Source organism: Pyrus communis, chromosome 11 (genome assembly GCF_041283825.1).
Source record: "Pyrus communis isolate YQ-2024b chromosome 11, ASM4128382v1, whole genome shotgun sequence".
NCBI classification, from domain to species: Eukaryota; Viridiplantae; Streptophyta; class Magnoliopsida; order Rosales; family Rosaceae; genus Pyrus; species Pyrus communis.
The window spans coordinates 27,063,529-27,079,828 of record NC_142575.1 but is presented as its reverse complement, the minus strand read 5'-3'; the positions used below and the strand labels follow the sequence as shown (position 1 = coordinate 27,079,828).

Below are 16,300 nucleotides of genomic sequence, written 5' to 3'. Positions count from 1 at the left end.
GTTTTTCGTGATGAATTGTCAAACACCACTGTATTATCGAAATGAGAGATTAATAATTGAATTATAGCATGGTTGTTTATATTGATAGAGATGTTTTGTATTTTTATTGACAATGAGAATTGTATACTACGTTTTCATAACATAAAAGTGATGAAACATTGACGACAACAATCATAACTTGTTTGTATTAATAAACTACGAACGACATTAATATTGTCTACTATTAAAAAAATATGATTTGTTTACATTATTCTAAAATTTTTTACCCTTTTATATTTCGCCTCTCCCCTCAACAATTTCTGGCTTCGCCACTGCCCCTTATAACTAACTGTCTAACATACTAATGCCATTTATCTACTAAAATATTGGTTGTTCAAAGATAACATTCGAGCGTAATCAGAATTTCCAAAAAGTAATTAGGCCTTTATTTCTTTATTTATTTTTAAAATTTTTGTAATATGGAACTCGTCGGAATCAAAGGCCATATTTGAGCCTTGTTTCCTAGTTCCTCCGAGATCCTTGGACTGAAGTCACAGCACGAAGCTCCCAGATACGGAAAATGATCATTTTCGGATCCCTTCCATCAAATCCACCAAGTCAAAAGATCCGGACTCTTGAAATTTGATCCAACGGCTAAAGAGGAGAAGAACAGAACAATTTAATACCAAAGAAGTACAAATGTAGACTTCCTCATCAACTATTTCATATATCACCCGCCGCAAAACTCAAATTCAAACCAATGACAATCAAAACTACCAGAATCATATCAAAACTACAGCAAAACACTACATTACTACAATCATTCCAACAATGTAGGCTTCACATATCACATAAAAAAATCACAATTTCACAACAATTTTAGAGCTTTCGAAAACCCGAAAACCAGTATTTCAAGAAACCAAGTATACGAGTAGGATCAAGGCCAACCTTTGGATGATTGTCATTGGACATGCAATGAACTCTGGAGCGGCCTGATCTTTCTGGGTTTTTCCGATTGAAGCAAAATATGAAATGGGTTGGCTTTAAATTCAGCATTCGAGTGGAGGGAGCAATGGAAACATTGAGAGATAGCTTGTGAGAGACGATGGCGGACGATAGAGGGAATGCCATGGCAGGCTGGAGCTGGAAGTTGCGAGTTGCATAGAGGTTTTGGCGCGCCTCATCTGCTAAAGCCTATCTGGAATATGGGTTTGCATGGTTGCGGATGTGAAGAATTTATTCGGTTATTTTCAAGTTTATTATGAGCCGTTAGATCAAAGCCTCCAAATCTAACAGCTAAAAAAAGGGCAAAAAACGAGAGATTTTTTAGTGTGACTAGCACAGAGGTGGTACACCACGTGTTACTGTTGAAGAAAGTTGAGGTTCTATCGTAAAACCAATTAGCAATATGAGTAATAGCCCAACCTCTTATAAGCTCATGCAAGGTCTCTCCTCCCATTAACGTGAGACTCATTCTCCACATGCCTTCACACGTATGGTGAATTAACACGCCCCCTCACGTGTGGTGAAGTTTCGACCCTAACACGTGGACAACACAACAGGTGACGTGAAGCACATGTGGCCGCTTGGCTTCACACGTAGGATAACCTGCTTTGATACCATGAAGAAAGTTGAGGTTTCATCATAAAACTACCTGGCAATATGAGAAGTAGCCCAACCTCTTATAAGCTCATGTAAAGTCCTTTTTCCCATGATTTGTTTTATTGACACCCCCACAATCTTATAAATCCACCTCACACTTAAAATTAGTCTTTTAAATTCCAATTTTAACTCTACTTCTGCTGAAGCCACCCCACCTGTTCAAAACAACAATAACATTTCACCTAACTGACATCTCGCTCACCCTCCGCCACTTCTTCGATCCATGCTAAGCACTCCATTCCCTCATCTTCCCCTCCCCTTCCTCCATCCCTCCCTGTCGTTCTGCGAGGCCTTTAGCAGTTTGTAGAAACTGCAATTTCAAACGTCATACTCAAGGATGTCTACTTGATGGCTATGGGCAGGAAAACATATGAAAGGTGTTTCTATAATATAAGGTCGGCATATGTTTGGGTAAATAAAGTTATCAAGACCATCTTCTTGTAACAATTGAATTATTGAGATCAATGAAATTCGTTAATGATGGTGCATGTTGTTTGGCTAGAGAATACGTGGTGCACTTGTAGGTGCTGGGTTTGTTTGGTTATTTTTATTTTTTTCTTTTTCAAATTTAAATGAGGGTAAAAGAGGTAGTTCAATAAGAATTCAAAAAAATAGGATGTATTCATAAAATTGTGAGGTGTTAATAAAAAAACCTTTCTCCCATTAATATGGATCCAATTAATATAAGATTCATTCTCAACAACTTTACCAATAATAGGATATATGTGCTAAAATACAAATTTGGGTAAATTACATAGAACTATCTCAACTATTAGGTCATTAGCAGTTTCATACCTCGTCTTTAAAAAATTTCGACGTTATATCTTATCTTCGAATTTGTTGCAATTTCATACCTTCCGTCAGTTATCTGTCAAATTTTTTGTTAAATGCTGACGTGACTTGAGACGGGATTCATTTTCTGTTAAAAAATTAATAAAATAATAAATTACCCTTAGAAAAAAAATCCCTATCATCTTCCCCGACTCATCCCTTCTCCCTCTGCCTTTCTTCCCCCTCCCTTCTCCTTCCCTTCTCTCATCTGCACCTACCCAGCCTCTACATATCCACCTCGCCCACCCAAAATGACGGTGTGGCTATTCCGCCCTAGCAGACCCACCCCTCGAAATCCATGGTCATCGGCACAATCTTCGGCCATCGCCGCAGCCACGTGTGGTTGTGCATCCAGCATGACCACCTCTCCACCAAACCCACCCTCCTCCTCGAGCTCTCGGTCTCGACACACCAGCTGGTCAACAAGATGCAAGGTGTAGAGCTCTCGGTCTCGACCCACCACCCTCCTCCTTGAGACGGAAATGAGAAGGTGTAGAGGTTGACACGCATCGGGGAAGCGAATTTGTAGCACTGGTGGTAACCCAGAAAATGGGAAAAAAAAGGGGAAAGAAATAAGAAAAAAATTTGGGGAAAGAACATGAAATAAATTGGACTGTAATGAACTTCCATTCTTCAATTAATATTATGGAGGATTTCGAAAACCCGAAGTTCTGGGCGAATTTGCAAATGGCCACTTCTTGGATTTTTGAAAATTTAATTTCTCTAATTTAAAAAAAGAAAATTTAATTTCTCTAATTTCTTGAATTTCCTGGGTTTGTATTTGTGTTTTTCGTTTTGGGTTTTGTTTTTGTCGGGTTCTTCGTTTTGGCTTTCGGGAACTCTCCCTTTGCAATTTTGTTTGGTGGTTTTTCTTAGAAAAATGGTGAAGAACAAGAAATTGAAGAAATGGCAGTGGGGCGAAAGACCCAGTCGGTGATGGGATTTGAAGAGAGGGAAAATGATGGGTGCGAGGGTGGGTGCGGAGGAGGAGGTGGAGGATGAGTGCGGGATCTGGATTGCAGGGAAGGGGTCGGAGAAGATGGTGATTTGGGTTTTTTTTTGTTTTTTAGGGTAAATTTTTATTTTAATAATTTTTTAATAAAAAATAGTTCTGTCTTAAACCACGTGAACATGTAACAAATTAATTGGCATTAAAATTTTTTAAAAATAAGATATAAAACTGTTAATAATTCAATAATTAAAGTAATTATGTGTAATTTACCCTCCAAATTTTCACCATTGTACCATCATATTCCGTCGCAATAAAAAATTTCTCGCAAACAACGGAAGTACGGGCTTGCATTACCGAATTTCGATCCAGTTCCCCAATTACACAGTGAGAGAGCAAACCCACACAACCACCACCTCACTCAGAGCTCTCTCTCTCTACATGGATGTATAGATCTCTTTCTCTCTCTTTATCGATCATGAACAATTGTATTCGTCTGCTATAGATCGAGGTCGAACATGGCGAACTATCTTGCTCAGTTCCAGACGATCAAGAATTCCCTTGATCATCTCGTGATTGCAGGTAAATCCCCCAATTCGACATTCCTATTCAATTTTCCGGTTCCAATTTTCTTCTGTAATTTCAAATTAATCATTCTTGTTTCACCTTTTTGTTAATCAATTACGCATTTGAAGTTACTGATCTTCTTGATTGAGATTTGGGGACCTCTGTAAGTAATTAAAGGTGTTAATTTGTGCTATTTGGTAGTACATATTCGTATTTGTTAAAGTATAGGGATAGCTAATTGGCTATTAAAGTGATGCAGCAAATGCAAATTTAGTCGTCCTAGTGTTTGTAAATTGATGCCTTTAGTGTGTCAGTTTCGGAGTGTTTTTGGGAACAAGTAGTTCTTCAATTGAATATCCGGAAATGGGAATGAATTTTCGCACAATGTGCGAAATTTGTTGTTTCGGTATTTCCAGAACAAGAAATCATTTATTGGATTTGTGTAATTTACTGAACAGCTCATGCGGCATTAGTCATTTGTTTAATGACAATTTATATTTAGTTATTTGTAATCATACATTGTCATGTTATCAGCCATATATGGTTATGCTTATCTTACAAAAGTATATGATTATGCTTAATGTGGGAACCCATGGACAGCCAAATGGCTAGTCTACCGATCCCTCGACAATATCTGCTAATATTCCAGTCATGCTCTTAGTCTGTATTGAGTTCACAAGTAGTGAAACAGATGGCTAATGTGTGTTTCTGCAGTAGTAGTTTATGTCATTGGCCTTGCTTCGTGTTCACATCTAACAGTTTAACCATGAGCTCATTTGCAGTTGAAGATGTGAGCGATTTGTGGCCTACTGTCAAGAATGGGTTTGAGGAGCACTTGCCATTCAAAAGAGCTTGCTTAAATAACAAGACCCGTAATCCTGTGTTTGTAGAGAATTTCCCTGCTGAATTCATACTAACCACAGATTCGAGGCTTCGTAGCCGGTTCCCACAAGAGCAATCATTATTTTGGTTTCGAGAACCATATGCAACTGCGGTCCTCGTCACCTGTGAGGTAAGACACAATTTCCTTCACCTCACTTATCTTGATGTTATTATTTCATAACCAATGTATTATATCTGCATCCATGTGTTAGTCCAGTCTTAGGAAGAGCCAAGATAAGAAGCCTAGTAAACAAAGGTCTCTTGTTCAATTCATACACCCCTATGGGGAAACCCTCCAATTGTTTGTACCAGCCATTCTGATTGTAGGATCTAGACATGCCTTTGGGATTAGTTGTATTGGGGATCTTGATAGCTCGAGTTATCAGTAAAAAGAAAACTAAATAAAATTGTCTCTTTCTAAATTTTTTTTATATATATGAAGAATGCCAACTATACTTCTATTACATTATGATATTAATTGTCAGAAGTCAGATTTGTATATAGCTTTCCTACTAGACGGTTGTAAGGGGTACTTTGCTAACTCACTTATGCAAATTGGGAAAGTAACTAGCTTTCTCTTTGAGCATTTTGTTAGGTTTTGATAAGAAATTGTAGCAATAAAACTTAGTGTCATTCAGTTGTTTAGTTCCACATCTTTCTATCAATATTATTATTTTCATGTGCTGGTAGTATTATGGTAATCATAAGACTAAACCATGTGCAGTTTGATTGTATGCTGCTCATCTGATACTAACAGTCTTTTGTTTTCATTCATTAGGATCTTGATGAGTTCAAGACCATCCTTAAACCACGCCTAAAGTTAATTGTCCAAAATGATGAACGGGAATGGTTTATTGTTTTTGTATCCAAGGCTCACGCGAATAATGATCAAGCCACCAAATTGGCAAATAAAGTATATGCCAAACTTGAAGTTGATTTCAGTTCCAAGAAGAGAGAAAGGTGAGTTTATTGCTTTTGTAATCAAATATTTTTTTTTTCTTTTCAAGTGGTCGATTGAGTAGTATTGAGAAATTAGTATTGTGATTATTTTATACTAAAATGATCACCTTTTATATATGATAACTTGAGCATTGAGCTTTTCCTAGTCCCCCCTCCCTCTTTCTATTTAGGTGTTCCAGAGAGCAAAATTCTAATATGAAGATTAGTTGGTGTTTTTTTACCATACTTAAGCTTTACATCATCTGCTTTGTTGTTAATTAAGTCAACATGTGATATTGAGATACTTCGTCTATAACAATACAAATTTGACAATGTTGATATTAAATTGGTAACAACATATACTTACACTTTTTAGCCAAAGGCAGAGATGGGTAAAGACTGTTGATGTCGATTTCATCTGTTTCCTTGAAGGTTGTTAAGATGAACTTGGCAAGCATCTTGTTTTCATCAAGTATTGTAGACTGATCAGCTCACCAGCATAATCATAATTGGGTTGGGTTTTAAAGTTACCTATACGTATAAAATTGTCTTTCATTTCTTTTCAGTAAGTTGCATATGGTATCATGTCTACCATAAAACATGAGTAGACTATCAAATATAATTGTACAGGTTATAATATAAAGTTCAATAATATTTTGATATATTTGTTTAAAATTCAGTTTACCTAACGTCATGTTACTTTATCATAATATGCTTTGCTCAGATGCTGCAAGTTCGATCTATATTCTCCTGACGCAAATTTTTGGGAAGACTTGGAATCCAAGATAATGGAGTGCATCAGAAATACATTAGATAGGCGTGTACAATTTTATGAGGACGAGATACGCAAGCTCAGTGAACAACGCTTCATGCCAGTTTGGAACTTCTGCAATTTTTTTATTCTGAAGGTAGTTCCATTTTTTATCAATTTTTACTAGAAGAATTTTATTAAGCTGCTTTGGGCAAAGAGGATTTAAAGGATTGTTGATTCGAATGTGGATTTCATGCATAAATCAATTGTATTGAAAAGCGTACTAAATACTTATCTGGTATTATAAAAGTACATTTCAAATCCTACTTTAGGCAATTATATGAGGCACAAGTACCGCAAACCTTTGTCTTTTCAGATCCATATAATTCAAGTTACTAATCATCTTCTGGCATCTTACCATAATTGCTTCTCTTTTCAGGAAAGCTTGGCTTTTATGTTTGAGATGGCTCATCTTCATGAAGATTCTTTACGGGAATATGATGAACTAGAAATTTGTTATTTGGAAACAGGTGCATTACGCATATATCTTATTATCACTTTTAGTGTTGAGATACCTGTTATGATTTCTACATATGTTTTTAATGAAAATACTATTTTGACATGGAAATACAAATGCCACCTTCAAGTACATGCATGGGGGATCTTTTCAACTTTTATTTTTCTACATTTTTTTAAGTTCTTAACACTTATAGTTAGTGTTACTTTATGAAACACTAACTGTATTTTGAAACTTACTTTATGAAGGTATAGCGGTCTTTATGAATTGGGTACCTTGTGTTGTAGATATGAGCAACCATTGACTGCTGTACGTGTCATTTTATATTGAGATCCATTCATTGTTTTCATTCTATGACTACAGGATGTTCATCAAATGTTTGTTTCCGGTATAAAAAAAATACTTAATGAGTGTATCTTTTTACACTAAACCAGTTTGTTTTTTCAATCTTCACTTCATGTCTTAAGTATTGTGCTGTCAAGTTTGGTTGAAATGATTCCGTTAATTGCTTATTGCAATCCTGTAGTTGTTCATATCTCCTCAAGGGAAACAAGAATCTACGTCATAAACACGAAGACAAACATGCACGCAATTTTGATCCATATTCTCTGGGAGCCAAGCTCATAATTCATTTTCTTAAAATCCATACCGTGCTCTAATTCATTTTCTTAAAATCCATCGCCTAATATACAAATCTCAGTAAAGACTTTTTCTTCTTGAATAAGTGTCAGCATTTTGATTTTGATCCAATGATTGGTGAAAATGATTGTCTACTCAGCGGTGAGTGGGAGATCTTGAATGTGTGCTTGTACGTTCTTGCTCCACTTTGAAGGAAACTGAAAATTGGAAAATCGTGATTCCATTATAAGCGTAGTGCTTTTAAATGATAAGATTTTGATCAATAATGGACCTTTTCTCTTTCTTTTTTGTTCTGGAGACCAATATCATTTTCATCTGATGCAGTTGAAATGACTGGAAAACGGAAGGACTTTGGAGGAGTTGACCATGGTGATGATCAGGCAGCATTGCTCAATTCTGGAAAGAAATCATTGACACAAATTGTTCAAGATGACTCATTTAGAGAATTTGAATTTAGACAGTATCTGTTTGCCTGCCAAGCAAAGGTATGTGAGACAGACAGTTGATTCAAGCCTGTGACCTTAAATCAGTAAAAAACGAATTAACATTATGCAGTGATATCATTAGTTTCAAACTTTCAAATTTTCTGCTTGTTTGGATGCTGGATCCTTTAGTTTACTTGGGAAAATTTCATTTAGCATACTAGAGTAAATTGTTGTTCCATTCTGTCTCATTGAAAATGCATTTCTATGATTAACTCTTCACATATGTGTTGATAAGTTCTTTGATAAGGTCATTCAGCATTTTCATACTATAGTGCTCTCTCTCTCTCTCTCTCTCTCTCTCTCTCTCTCTAACATAAGATGTAAAATACTTCCTACTGAAACTTGTGCCTGTTATATTGATAAAGTTGAAGAATTGGAACTTAAGTGTACAATTACGTTAACCACATGGTGCAAGTGATGAATACAAGTTTACCATGGACATATAAGAAGTTTCATTGACCATTACTTCAAATCAAAAAATAATCTGACCATTCAGTAAAACAATGGTGGTGCCTTCAGAATCTAGTTTACGCAGAAATTGACTTACTATTTTGCTGAAACAAAATTTGAAATTCATCTCTAATAGATGGTTAAATGTAGCTTTTATTCAAGCTGAATCGCCCGTTTGAAGTTGCATCAAGGGGATACTCATTCATTATAAGCTTCTCAAAGTCTCTGGCTGTACATGAGGTATCTGGTATTCATTTTGTTTAAAAGTGTTTTTAACGTAATGTCATACATATCTTGAAGTTCAGTATGAATGATCATATCTGACTTTTCTATTTTCTTTTCATTCTCCTACCTTTCCTGTTTTCTCTTTTGGAGTTGTTCTCAGAGTATTCTTCCCTTTTGTATGCGTGAAGTGTGGGTGATAACGGCTTGCATGTCCTTAGTCAATGAAACTGCTTCACATTATAAGGATGGACTTGCAGCACCTGATATAGAAAAAGAATTCTACCGCCTTCAAGGCGACCTTTATTCATTATGCAGGGTTAAGGTAAAAGTTCCTTGTGTTTCATTTGCAATGGAGGAACTCAAAAATATCGTTTGTTTTGTTCTTTAATCCCTTGATACGCCTTTGTTGGAGTGCATTGATATAAGTGAAATTGAATCCATTGTTCAACTGAGAATCAAGATTGACTAGAAACTTTGTTTTTAACATGCGTGCACTTTAATAATCAAATGCTGTATTGTATGTTTATACAGTTCATGAGGCTTGCATATTTAATTGGATATGGGACGAATATAGAAAGGAGTCCTGGAAACAGGTACCAATTGAAACTTTAAAGATGAGAACATCTTTTAGCATTCTAGAAACAAGCTTGGACATGTAATCATTGGAATTAGTTTTACTGCACCTAAAAGTTGCAGATGTTTTTTCTAAACTAATTGTCCTTCTTTCCGTTTAACTCATTGAACAGTGCTTTACTCAGCATGCTTCCCTGGCCCAAGCCTGCAGTTTGGCCCTCAGTTCCACCTGATGCTTCATCTGAGGTGCTGGCCAAAGAAAAGGTAAGTTCTTAATACAGTAAATGTAGCATTGGATTAGTTAAAGTTTTTGTTTTTTAATAGGACTAGCTAACGTTAGCTAATATGTTAATATAGTTCCGCGTAAAATATCTAGGTGTAAATTTCTTTAATTGAGACTGCATCAATTTATGTCTGTCCAGCCTACATTAGTATAAAATATAAATCAGCATAAACTTCTAAATTCTAATATTGGGATTTATTGTTTATTGTTCATGCTTTTTATCTTCTTATTTGACCTGTCATGTGGTATGAAGTTTTGGCCATGCTAAAAGGCATTATGCAGCCACTCCCTGTTACAGATTTGTGACATTCTTATCCCTTGGATTTTTACTGTAGATTGCGGTGTTAATATAACAAAAAAACATCAGAATTAATTTCAAATGATGAAAATTAATATTTCACCCATTTTATGAAAATTTCATAGTAGATCTTATAATCCCTCAAATTTCATAATATATCTTTATAATTGGGAGTTTAACTAAATAGTTAAGTGGATTTCATGATTTAGCAGTTAACCCTTTATCAAACTACTACAACAGTATTAGTGCCGTGTTTGTTACATGGGGTAAACAAAGGTGGTGTATAGGAAATTAGACCTTTGATTATTGATGAATGATGATTATCTTCTACGGTTGCCATTAGTTTTTCTTTACTGTTCAGTTGGCTTTTGTTGAGTTTCATGCAATGCAAAAGCATTTTCTGCCCCTTAACTTTTCGTTTCTTTTTGTCTTTCTTTTTTTGACAAAAAAAGTTAGTCATTTATCTTTTGCAGGTAATTCTACAGTCAACTCCACCGTTCAAGCACTTTGGTATTCAGAGAAAACCATTGCCTCTTGAACCTTCTCTACTGTTACGTGAGGCTAATCGGAGGAGAGCTTCCCTTTCTGCTGGGAATGTGGTTGAAATGTTTGATGGCCGCCAAAATTTTATTGACGGGTAATGGAAATTCAAGAATTGTAGCAAATGTAGTGCTATCGGTTTCTAAGAGTAATTTGTTTTTTAATAGTCTTGCTAAATATTCTCCTTTCATTTATTATTTTTATGTTTTCAAAAATGGCATGTTTGAGTGATAATGGAGTCACGATGTATGATGGCAGTTCAGGTTCAGATGCATCATTTAAGATGCCATCGTTACAAAAAGTGCAAGCAAGTGTTATGGCACGTACTAACTCTTCACCAGGAATTTCTGAGAGCTCAATTGATCGCCCCATGAGGCTTGCTGAAATTTATGTTGCTGCTGAATATGCTCTGCACAACACAGTTTCTAATCCTGATCTGTGGAAGTCTTTGTCGTCTACAGAAGAGTTTGAGGTATGAACAGTTGCTAATTTGTAGTTTACCATTCATGGAGGATTGTTCAAATTATTAGTTCCTTTATGCATGCTGTATAATATTTTGTTGATTTTTTGTCTTGTACACAAATTCTTGTTTTGACAGCAAAAATATCTTGAACTAACTAAAGGGGCTGCTGACAATTATCATCGATCCTGGTGGAAAAGACATGGAGTTGTTCTTGATGGAGAAATAGCATCTGTCTGTTTTAAGCACGGAAACTATGATCTGGCAGCAAAGTCATATGAAAAGGTTTGTGCACTTTACGCTGGTGAAGAATGGCAGGATTTATTGGCAGAAGTCCTCCCCAATTTAGCAGAGTGTCAGAAAATACTCAATGATCAAGCTGGCTATCTATCATCTTGCGTGAGGTTGCTTTCATTGGATAAAGGCTTGTTTTTGACTAGGGAACGCCAGGCTTTTCAGTCAGAGGTTGTTCGTCTTGCACATGGCAAAATGGAGCAACCAGTGCCCCTAGATGTGTCATCTTTAATTACTTTTTCTGGCAATCCTGGGCCTCCATTAGAATTATGTGATGGAGATCCTGGTACTCTATCAGTAACATTTTGGAGTGGCTTTCCTGATGATATAACTCTTGATTCATTTAGTCTCACATTGAATGCAATATTTAATACTGATGAGGTTGCTAAGGTAAGCTTTCTTGGACTTGCAATGCATTTTCATCTCACCGTTTCAGGTCTAATGTTGTATGAACATTGTTTATGATATGACAGATTATTACTTCTGATTTTTCAGGTATTAATGAGCTCTACTGCAATTGTATTAAAGCCTGGTCGGAATACCGTTACCCTGGATTTACCCCCCCAGAAACCAGGTTCATATGTTTTGGGGGTTCTCACTGGGAAAATTGGGCAATTAAGATTCAGATCTCATAGCTTTTCCAAGGGTGGCCCTGAAGACAGCAAGGATTTCATGAGTTATGAAAAGCCTCCTAGACCTATCTTGAAGGTGCAACTATTGAAGATGTAGCTTGTTGCTACCCGTTATATCCCAAAATACTAGTTTATCCTTGTTATTTTAAATTTACTTGTAAATAAAAGCAGTACATAACTTTGCGACGAAGTTTTTCAGTTAAGATTTACGTAGGGTATCGTACCGTCTAAATGACCCTTTCTTTCTCAGGTATTCAAACCAAGACCTCTGGTTGATCTTGTTGCAGCTGTTTCCGCTGCTCTGCTGATAAATGAACCTCAGTGGGTGGGCATTATTGTAAGACCCATTAACTACTCTCTCAAAGGTGCTATCTTGTATGTTGATACTGGACCTGGTCTTAAAATTGAAGATTCACATTTCATTGAGATGGAGAGCTATGTTGATGCATCAAAGAGTTCAGTTGGTGTGGCTGACTGTAATGGTACTCTTAAGGATGGTTCTTTGGCTATCGATAAAAATTTTGAGCAGTTGCCTCTGTGTGATGATAGAGTAGAGTTTCCAAATTGGGCAAACAATTTGACGTCTATTTTATGGATTCCAGTTCGTGCTATCAGTGAAAAGCTTACAGTAGGATCATCTTCAGGTTGTGAATGTGTATGTTCTAGGTTTAAATACTCTATTGAGTCCCAACTGCTTACTGCTTACCTGTACATAATGCATTATGCAGTGGTTCCCCAGAGACAGAGCATTGTGGATGGAATGAGGATGATAGCACTCAAACTTGAATTTGGTGCATCTCACAATCAGATATTTGAGAGGTATTTTTCTTTTATTTTGTTCTACTTTTTGTTCTTATCTTTCAAAATTGTAGATGTTTTTTTATTGATTATTACTTTGTGCAGGACCCTAGCAGTGCATTTTACAGATCCTTTCCATGTGAGCACACGAGTTGCAGATAAATGCAATGATGGTACTTTGCTTCTCCAGGTATGTGTGATATGGTTTTCAAAACCACACTTCTGTATGTAACTTTAACTTATGCATCCCTGGCTACGTGATTAGATAATAAGACGTGAAGTGTGTGACATCCTATGTGTTGAAACATGGAAATTGTTTCTGTTTCCACAAAAAGTTATTGTAACCCATTATCTTAGCATGAGTAATGCTTTTGTACATTGGCTGGTTATGATTTAAGAGTGCATTCTGTCATGTTACACTAAGATTTTTTTTCAATTACCAAAATAAGTACTTATAAGTCCTTTAAATAGGAAAGTTTATTTGTATAATATATCTGCGGAGTCCTTGGAGGTTGGTGGTTCATACGTCTGCATTAATTGATTACTTCCAGGTCAGTCTACACTCTGAAGTGAAAGCCACGGTGACCATCTTTGATGCTTGGCTTGATCTTCAAGATGGATTTGTTAATACTGGACAAGGTGATGGGAGACCGACTTTGGCCTACTTTCCACTAGTTGTTTCTCCAAATTCTAGAGCAGGAATGCTATTCAGTATATGCTTAGGGAAGACTAATGTTGAAGGTACGCATTGTTCATTTATGTTATAAATGCTTGCTTGTTTGCATGTTTCTAAGCTTCCATACTATCTGATTATGGTAAAGGAAATTCACTTGTTTATCTCCAGCAATAGGTTAAGATTGGGACTTATTCTGATGGAATCGTTTAAACATTATGTGTAAATCAAGCGCTAACAAGTCACTGCCATGCTGCAATTTCATTTTGCAAATGTGGATATAGTTGTGAATCTTTTCATACTTTACATTTTCGTACATTTGACAGAACTGATGATACGATTTTGTTTTTCCTGCAGATGAAGCGAAGGCTTTTCAGTCGGAGAGTATATTAAATATTAGATATGGAATTTCTGGTGATAGAACCAGTGGAGCGCACCCACCTGTGTTTGCAGAATCTTCTGGGTCTGAGGGTGCTAGACGGGACTTAATTTTCAGAAGCACTCTTGCTTTGCAAAGGCCTGTGCTTGATCCAGTCCTGGCTGTTGGTTTTCTTCCTCTCTCTTCCGGTGGCCTTAGGGTTGGCCAGCTAGTTACTATGAAATGGAGGGTTGAAAGATTGAAGGATTTTGAGGAAAATGAAGTTTCTCCTAACAATGTAAGTCACAGACCGATCACACTGGACAATTTATATTGCGATTATCAAATCTTAAAATGCTGATAATTTACGACTTTTCTGGTTTTCACTTTTATTTCTGAACAAAGTCAACGAACACTAATGTCAGTTTTCAACCGTTTTTTAAGTCTACTAGAATTGTAGGTAATTGCAGTGTACTTGTTGAGTTGTTTCACTTGAAACCTGAGGTGGTATGGTGTATGTCGTTGAGTTGTTTCACTTGAAAGGAAAATAAAAACGTGTGTAGAAACTTGTGAATCGTCATCAGAATTGCACCCTGTACTTTGTCGTCGCTGCATGAACTGAAGTCTCTGCATCTTCAAGTGTTTCAACTGTCGTTAAAAGCTGAGGAGTACTATAGGTGACTATGACTCTGAGTGTATTAATAATTTTAGTGCTTGTGCATCAGGATGAGGTGTTATATGAAGTCGGTGCAAATACTGAGAATTGGATGATTGCTGGGAGGAAAAGAGGGCATGTTTCTCTTTCGTCAAAGCAAGGTTTTGTGAACTACTTAAACTCCACATATTTTTCTGTTGTCTAGGAAAATATCTTCTGGCTCATAGCTATTGCCTCTGTTAAATCTTGCGATGGCAGGTTCAAGGATAGAAATCTCAATATTATGTGTGCCTCTAGTGGCGGGTTATGTTCGTCCCCCACAACTTGGTCTGCCAGATGTTGGTGAATCGAATATAAGTTGCAATCCTGCTGGGCCTCATCTGGTTTGTGTCTTGCCTCCGATTCTGAGCTCCTCCTTTTGCATTCCGGCATGATTTCTGTCAACCCAGTTCCTCTCCTGTATTCAAGTTGTCTCGGGTCGTCATAATTTCCACTCTACATGGTTGGACATGCTTATAGGGAAAAAATTTAGGTTTCCTTTTTTTATATCCCAGGAATCTGTAAATCAGTATCTCGTTTTTCCTTCTCTTTTTTATCAGATGTTTTAAAAAGCCGCTTAGTTGAGATTAGTTTACAACGGGTAGGTTTTTCGAGTGTTCATCGAGTCATACGTTATATGACATCCTGCCTTGTGCACGGGGAATTTGTACTTTTCCTGTAAAATTCAGCGTAGAGATCCCGAGGACGTCCATTTTTTGAGTTCACTGTTGTAAAATTGATTGTTTTGATAGAAAATATTGAACTCAGAATTACAGTGATGCCAGTGGTAATGAAAATTGGTTTTGTTGGAGCGGATAAAGTCGATTTGGTTGAAGCTTGTTTCTTTCTCCACCAATTTCTCAAACCAGAGAAACAAATATCATGGAGGGACAAACACCAATAACAATTGTTCAAACATCTAGAGGGTTTTCGAGAGATTAGGTCAGATAAAGATGTGATTAATGAAACCTGACAATACTGTAATTGTGAGAGCTGCACATTGTTGTTTACTAAGAGGTATAGTATAGGGAAAAAAATAATAATAATAATTCTTGCATGTATGATCAACAAATTGTTTGTTTGTCATTAGTATGTTGAAAATTTCCACCATGAAATACGAAAAAAGGAAAATTAATAGTTTTTATACGTAGGTGTAATACAATGTATAACAAAATGGACTAATGTTTAAGAATTTTTTTTTTTTAAATGACTAAAAGCGCTTTTAGAAATGTTTTTGGGTTCTAAAAGTACTTAAAGTGTTTCTTGCAAGAAGCAAAGTTTGCAGGAAGCACCTCAAGTGTTTTTTTCATAATTAGCTTGCATATTTACTAAGAATTGGTTTTAAAACATTTTTTCTAAATGCTTTTAGTCATTTAAGTACGACGATGGTTTGTAACTATCCGTGCTCCTAAAATACACTCATTAGGCAAGCAATTGCTACAAATTTATTCTAATTCAACTACTAAAAGCAAAACCATAATACGTAGTGTGCATTTTCGTTTAAAATTAAACACTTGTTTTTTTTATATTTATTCTAGCAACAAATTCTCTTGTTTGGCAATCAAAACCAAAGGATTAGGAAATCCTACGAGAAAATAATATAACAATAATTTGTGAAAATTGAACAAGCTAAATATCGAAATACACTAGAGATGACTAAGTGCGAGCTAAGACTCTTCTTCTTCAAGAGATCCAACTACCAAATGGCTACCAGAACACAACTTGAATTCGACGGCATAGACATTGCAGTCATAGTTTTACTGGGAATAAATTTAGTCAAGATACCTGGGTGGCAGCGGGTACCTCTGCTGCAGCTGAGCA

At 36.2% G+C, this 16,300-nt stretch overlaps 1 protein-coding gene across 3 annotated transcripts; it reads left to right on the top strand.

Annotated features, from left to right (window-relative positions):
* The first annotated feature begins 3,692 nt into the window (after positions 1-3,692).
* LOC137743268 (trafficking protein particle complex II-specific subunit 130 homolog) lies at positions 3,693-15,299 on the top strand. Of its 3 annotated transcripts, XM_088679260.1 has the most exons (22): positions 3,804-4,003; positions 4,771-5,000; positions 5,649-5,830; positions 6,242-6,322; positions 6,534-6,717; positions 7,000-7,090; positions 8,041-8,201; positions 8,802-8,891; positions 9,037-9,198; positions 9,408-9,469; positions 9,623-9,713; positions 10,504-10,667; positions 10,829-11,042; positions 11,169-11,714; positions 11,820-12,032; positions 12,207-12,600; positions 12,685-12,775; positions 12,860-12,944; positions 13,306-13,495; positions 13,785-14,083; positions 14,511-14,601; positions 14,699-15,299. In XM_088679260.1, the coding sequence occupies exons 5-22, from the start codon at positions 6,598-6,600 to the stop codon at positions 14,872-14,874; spliced, it is 3,240 nt and encodes a 1,079-aa protein (XP_088535386.1). In that variant the 5' UTR covers positions 3,804-4,003; positions 4,771-5,000; positions 5,649-5,830; positions 6,242-6,322; positions 6,534-6,597; the 3' UTR covers positions 14,875-15,299. The 3 variants fall into 3 exon arrangements, with proteins under 3 accessions (XP_068339237.2, XP_088535387.1, XP_088535386.1); XM_068483136.2 differs by lacking the exon at positions 6,242-6,322 and having other exon boundaries at positions 3,693-4,003; XM_088679261.1 differs by lacking the exons at positions 6,242-6,322; positions 13,785-14,083; positions 14,511-14,601; positions 14,699-15,299 and adding an exon at positions 13,599-13,661 and having other exon boundaries at positions 3,693-4,003.
* The last annotated feature ends 1,001 nt before the right edge of the window (positions 15,300-16,300 follow it).

Bases quoted from the DNA above. Each gene is read 5' to 3' on its own strand.
- LOC137743268 (XM_068483136.2), top strand. From the start codon at position 3,940: ATGGCGAACTATCTTGCTCAGTTCCAGACGATCAAGAATTCCCTTGAT. The intron at 7,091-8,040 runs GTGCATTACGCA...CATCTGATGCAG, and splicing joins AATTTGTTATTTGGAAACAG to TTGAAATGACTGGAAAACGG. The intron at 14,084-14,510 runs GTAAGTCACAGA...CTTGTGCATCAG, and splicing joins ATGAAGTTTCTCCTAACAAT to GATGAGGTGTTATATGAAGT.